Source organism: Thunnus maccoyii, chromosome 12 (assembly GCF_910596095.1).
Source record: "Thunnus maccoyii chromosome 12, fThuMac1.1, whole genome shotgun sequence".
NCBI classification, from domain to species: Eukaryota; Metazoa; Chordata; class Actinopteri; order Scombriformes; family Scombridae; genus Thunnus; species Thunnus maccoyii.
Window position 1 is genome coordinate 9,621,613 of NC_056544.1, and position 5,934 is coordinate 9,627,546.

A 5,934-nucleotide genomic window follows, 5' to 3' on the forward strand; every position below is an offset into this window, starting at 1 on the left:
ATTGACTGCAACTCCAGAGGAAAGGAGTCATCTTGTCACCTACATGTGAACTGGAACCACTGAGGCCACAGATTGTTTGGAAACTATAAGAGTGCACATGAGCAAGTTCTTGTTCCTTTGCCTCCTACATTTTTGATGACTTCAGTAACCACTTCCATTTTCCCTACAACAGCATTTTCCATGGAATAAAACAGTAAGTCTTTTTGTCTCTGTAAATTAATCATCTTTTATTCAATGCTTTCACTTTTTACATGCATTCCTTCAGATAAAAACATAGAAAATACACATTCTTTACCAACTGGTTGTACAGTAAACATTCACATCATAAAAATTACTTTAAATAAATAGAAAATAAATAAACATTTATGCTAGGGAGATCATCTCTCCCAGTGGTAGTTTTGTTGTGTGAAAGCAACTCTTTTCTGTCTGTATATTTTATAATTCATGCCCCTTGCGGCTGCCCTTCATGCAGCTCTATGTATGTACAGTACAGGTGTCTCTTTCAGAGGCAGACTGCTTTTCAGTCTGTGTCAATCTCTTCTCACAGCTTCATGTGTCCTTCAGCTCCCAGCTCAGACCCCGATCTGTGGAACCTCCGGTCTCCGGAATAACTCCACAACCCTGCCTGAAACTCCTTCATTGAGGTATTTGTTCCACCTGGACCCTTTCCAGTCTCCGCTGTGCGTCAGTAAGCTTATGTCCCTTTGAGGAGTGATCACATCTCGTTTTTTAATAAAGTCTTTTAGCCTGTCTTGGCCTTTCTGTTAAGCTCCAAGTATGTGGAGGACTTGAGGAAGCGAGGGTAGCAGTCCTTCTCCATCAGGTTGTAGATTTTGGCTTGGGCCAGGTTGAAACAGGACTGGCTGGGCTGCTCCAGGTTCTCCTTGGTGATTGCTTTGGTCACATGGTCAAGATTTACCTGTAGGGGAACAGAGGAGGTAAAGATGAATATCAAGCTTTTACAGAACATCATATTCATTCATCAACACATAACTAATGTGTCCACTTTTTGGTTATTTGACAATCACCTCTCGTGGCGCATCAGAGCCGATGAACTCGTCATAGATTTTCTTGGCCTTGGTGGCCAGTTTTGAAGGTTTAGTTGTCCTGTAGTCCTCACACGCTAAGTAGAAGGCGATGTTTTCCTCACTGAACTCTGAGACGAGGAAGGCTCTGAATAAACACAGTCCATCTGGGAACAGAAAAGAGGAGAGAGTGGCGGTTAACATCTGTTATTCTTCAGCATCTGGAAAGAGCGAAACATTGGCATCAGGTGTGATCTGGAATCTACTTACTTTGGCTGGACAGCAGTTTCTCAAATGACTCCTTCCATTTCAGAGGCTCATCCACATTAAATCTGCAATAGAAAAATATAATTACTAAAAATTCTAAAAATCACCTTAATGCACTGTAAACTCAGATACTGTATGCTTCAAAAGAAAAGTTGAATGTGTGTCTTACCTCAGTTTCTCACTTTTCTTTGACTGCCCATTGATGCTGTGATCTGACTTCTGCAGTAAACTTCCAAACAAAGCTTTCAGCTCCTTTGCCCTGCAATAATAAAGAATTAAAATGTTACACAAACAATCTGGTTACACATAAAAACTGAGAGAAATTAAACCTACTTTTTTTATTTTGAAAGTTCACAACATAAATGTCAGCTTACCTCTCCAGGCAGGTGATAGGCAGTGATTCGAGTGCTCTGCACATGATGAGATGTTATCCTGCTCGTTGGTGGATATTTCCAAAGGTTTTGACAGTTGCTTGTAAGGTATGTAGTATCTTACAGAGCGTCTTGTTACAAGTGAGTTAGCTCTGAGCTGGTCTGTCGCTTGTGTGCGAGAGTGACTTTTTATAGGGTAGTGCACTCTGTGACATCACGCCTCTCAGCCAATCAAACGAGACCTGTGGGAGGATGAGGAGACTCCTGATTTTCGTCCAGACTACTTCCTCATTACTGAGGAAAATGTGTGATACTTACCGTGACTGAATTACTTCACAGCTCTTAAACATGTCTGTGCTCCCTCAGAGAGAGAGTGTATGTGTGTGTGTGTGTGTGTGTCTGTGTGTATGTATGGTCTTGTATTTCAATACTTGTGAAGAAGACCATACATTCTCAGAAGGACAGAAAATCCCCTAAATTGGGGACATTTTGTCAGTTCTTATCATTCACTGAAGCTAAAGTTAGTCTCACGACTATTGTCGACATGTCCTCATGTCAGAATGACTTAATGTTTATTGCTTAACGTTTGTCAGGGATTTCCAAAATGACTGGATGGTAATCAGGCCCTTTATTTAAGTAAAAGTAGTAATAACACAATGTAAAAATACTCTTTTACTCTTAAATACTATGCAAAGGTGAAAGTAGTAAAGTATTAAAGTATTATCTATTGTATTGTATTATCTTAGTACAAGTATTATCAGCAAAATACAGTTAATATGTCAAAAGCAAAAAAGAATAGCCCATTTCAGGGTGATATATTAGTATTTATTACTGGATTATTATTATTGATGTGTTAACAAGTAACAAGTCATTTATTCCATGCATTGTATTTCAAAAGCTGATTATACTGAATGTTTTGTGTGTGAATATCTTATAATATATAATATAATATATAATGTTTCCCTCTGAAATGTAGTGGAGTAGCAGTATAAAATAGCATAAAATTAAATACTAAAGTACTAGTACACGTACCTCAAAAATATACCTAAGAACTGAACTTGAGTAAATGTATTTTATTTTCCAACACTGCACACCAACATTTATTTAAAACAACACAGAAAATTAAAACTACTTGGTTTAGTCTGTAGAAAACATGTTTTATCAGTCAGCTTTTTACTATTATGTCCCTACATGAACACAACATTTTCTGCCAGAGTTAGAACAGTTTTGTTATACCACATTATAGATTTCTGTCTGTGCTGTTTCCTCAGTGCTCTTCTCTCTTGTCGGAAGTGGGTGGAAAAACATAAGTTTTCATATTTCCGTGCACTAATAAGGATTTTGCAATATTTAAATCAAAGTTTGATGACAGTTGTGGGTTTGCTACATTATGGTGTCAATGAAATCTGATTTAACTGCACCCACACATTCCTGATCAAGTAGATTAGCTGAGTTTTAAACTCTTGAAAAATAATTCTACAAGCAGTTTATTTTCTGAACTTCTTGCTTATTTATTCATTAATATTATCTGTTATACAGAAAAGATTTTATTACAAGCATATGTTATCTTGCATTACAAGACATCATATAAAACAGTAGAAAATCACAGCACTGCATTATAAAGATGAAAATACTACAAAACAAACACACAATTAAGAATGGAAAAAAGCCATAGTCAAGCACAGTAGAAGACGATTAAACAGTAATACAAAATACAAAAGAGCATAAAGAGCATAAAATGTTTATTTGTTTATTATCACTTAACTCTCCCTCTACACACACAGATACAAATGCAGGAGACGACGGACAGACCCTCACAAGCTGCGACAAAACGTAGTCTTACACCCAATACAGCAAAGACACAGATGATGAAGATCCACTCCAATACCAGCAACACCTATCCTCATACACAGCACTGCCCTAGTGGAGGTAGAAGCATTCATATACGTAGGCAGTGTTGTCGGGCAGATGCCGACACAAAAAGAGGGATCAGTATGGCTAGGGTGGTGTTTAACACATCTCAATCAATACCAAAATATGCATCTTTAACTCCAATGTGAAGCAGGTGATGCTGTATGGATCAGAGACATGAAAAACAACAAAACATACAACAAACAGGCTGCAAACATTCATTAACACCTGCCTTAGGAGAATACTAAACATCTGGTGGAGAGACAAAGTAAGCAATGTCGACCTGTGGAGAAGAGCAAGCCAGGATAAAGTTGACTTTTAAATTCGAAGGAGATACTGGAGTTAGACACAACCACAGTAAACCTGCCACAAAAATCACCTGACAAGCCCTGTATTGGAACCCCGAAGGAACAGCTGGAACAGCAAGAGGTGTCCAGGGAGAAATGTCTGGGAGTGGGCTCAACTGAGTGAAGTGGAGGAGCAAAGGGCTTAAGTAAGTAAGTAAGTAAATAAGTAAATAATTAAGTAAGTAAGTAAGTAAGTAAGTAATAAAATGTTTATTAGATGTCCCCAAACAGCTCACCCAACATAATTTTACTGTTTTATAGCCAAACAATTATCCTGTGGGTCCAAAAGTCAATTCATTTCTTTATTTAGTTCTTTATTATTATTTTATCATTCAAAATATATCTATCTAATATTTTCCTCAATGGAGGAATAACTTTTGCTACAGTCAATGAAGGTCCGCAGAGTAACAATAATGTGTGTGTTCATATTCTATGTGTCATAAGGAAGAACTACACATTCCCTGTCTGGCCAATCATTTCTGTCTGCCTTTTCTATGACCAAGAATAAATAATTGTGCCCATAAATATCCTCAAAGTCGAGAAAACTATTGTTCGTTAAATCCAAAAAATCTATATTTAGACTTCCAGACAGCCAGCTAACACTAAAATCTGCTAATGGGTTACTTCTCAGTGAGTTTACAGGAAAATGGACGGGAAGGGAGAATTAAAGGTGCCGGATGAAAAGGAAAAGAGCTCATTGAAAGTGTCTGAGCCAGCTTCCGCCGGCAGCCCTGAACAATACTTGCCCTCTAACTGGCTGTTTTGTCTAATACGCGACTCTGGATGTCTGCACCAGGTCACTTCAGCCTAAAAATAATGAGCTGCTCTCCTGCCTCTTCTACTGAAACACTGTCTTATAGGCCTAATAGGAAGAAAGGAACTTCCCATAAGAAAATGCCCACAAATGGGGCATCCAACAGTATGACGTGGATTCTGTGAAGATGCAGGATCACTCATTTATTCAGGGAGTGGCATTTATTTGGCTTCAAGTGAAAAAGTGAAAATCAATTCAAATCTTTACATCCTTGATCTATGATGTGTGTTGATTTAAGGAAATGTAAGGAAAAGATACAACCTAAATAACGCTGTCAGTATAAAGGGGAAAGCAACTATATGGGGGCAGCTGGGGCGACTGTAGAGCGGGTCATTCACTTCGATTCCCGGCTCCTCCAGTCCACATGTCAAAGTGTCCTTGGACAAGATACTGAACCCCACATTGCTCCCGATGGCTGCACCAGCAGTGTGTAAGTGTGTGTGTAAATGTGCATTAAATTAGATCCTGATGAACAGGTTGGCACCTTGCATGGCAGCGCCTGCCATCAGTCTATGAATGTAAAAACAAGATTGTAGAAGAGAAACAGAATATGATGGATACAATGAGAGAGAAGACTGGAGTTGCAGTTTTTTACAATTTATTTTGCTCAGTTTTAACAACAGAACTCTTAACATAAAAAGTCTTAATTTTGGCCTTAAAATCTCACATAACACACAAAATAAACACATGTGTATCAAATTAGGTATTGTACATCACTCAGCAAATATGTCAGATCAACACAACATTGTATTACAACATTAAGTTGCCCACTGAATTTTGATCATTGTTGCATTTTAAAATAAAAAATGCAAAAATGGTCATTACCTGTCAAGTCTAATCAATATGTGGTTATTTCCTCACATATATATACAAATAGAAATGAGTATATAGAGTAAATAGAAATTGTATAGAGTTATAAAATTTATTTGGGTGGATTTCTCAGCACCCAAACAAAGCTTTTTTTTTTTTTTTTTTTTTTTTTTACATTGTTTTGTCCTATGGTTGAAGTACTGCAAAGTTTCTGTCAGAATGATGCAGTCCTGCACTGTTGTGTTGAAAAAATATGTTCCTGACAATGGCTTTTACCTCCAGAAATTATATTTCGCCCAGTAGAAAACTGGATAATGATTTTTAACTTTTGTTAATTTCACAAACATCGTTTTGTCTTTCTGGTAAAAACAGATTTTATGTAATAAACT

At 37.4% G+C, this 5,934-nt stretch overlaps 1 protein-coding gene across 1 annotated transcript; it reads right to left on the bottom strand.

Moving 5' to 3' along the window:
* Positions 1 to 216: 216 nt before the first annotated feature.
* rgs5b (regulator of G protein signaling 5b) lies at positions 217 to 1,809 on the bottom strand. The gene is made up of 5 exons (XM_042429074.1): positions 1,667 to 1,809; positions 1,462 to 1,551; positions 1,296 to 1,357; positions 1,029 to 1,192; positions 217 to 919 (listed from the first exon to the last, which is right to left on the bottom strand). Exons 1-5 carry the CDS (start codon positions 1,708 to 1,710, stop codon positions 743 to 745), a joined length of 537 nt encoding a protein of 178 aa, XP_042285008.1. The 5' UTR covers positions 1,711 to 1,809; the 3' UTR covers positions 217 to 742.
* Between the last annotated feature and the right edge of the window lie 4,125 nt (positions 1,810 to 5,934).

What these genes read in the sequence shown, in the direction of transcription:
- rgs5b (XM_042429074.1), bottom strand. Translation starts at nt 1,710, where the DNA reads ATGTGCAGAGCACTCGAATCACTGCCTATCACCTGCCTGGAGAG. An exon ending in GAAACTGCTGTCCAGCCAAA is followed by an intron (nt 1,193 to 1,295) that starts GTAAGTAGATTC and finishes TTCTGTTCCCAG; the next exon opens with ATGGACTGTGTTTATTCAGA. An exon ending in GCTCTGATGCGCCACGAGAG is followed by an intron (nt 920 to 1,028) that starts GTGATTGTCAAA and finishes GTTCCCCTACAG; the next exon opens with GTAAATCTTGACCATGTGAC.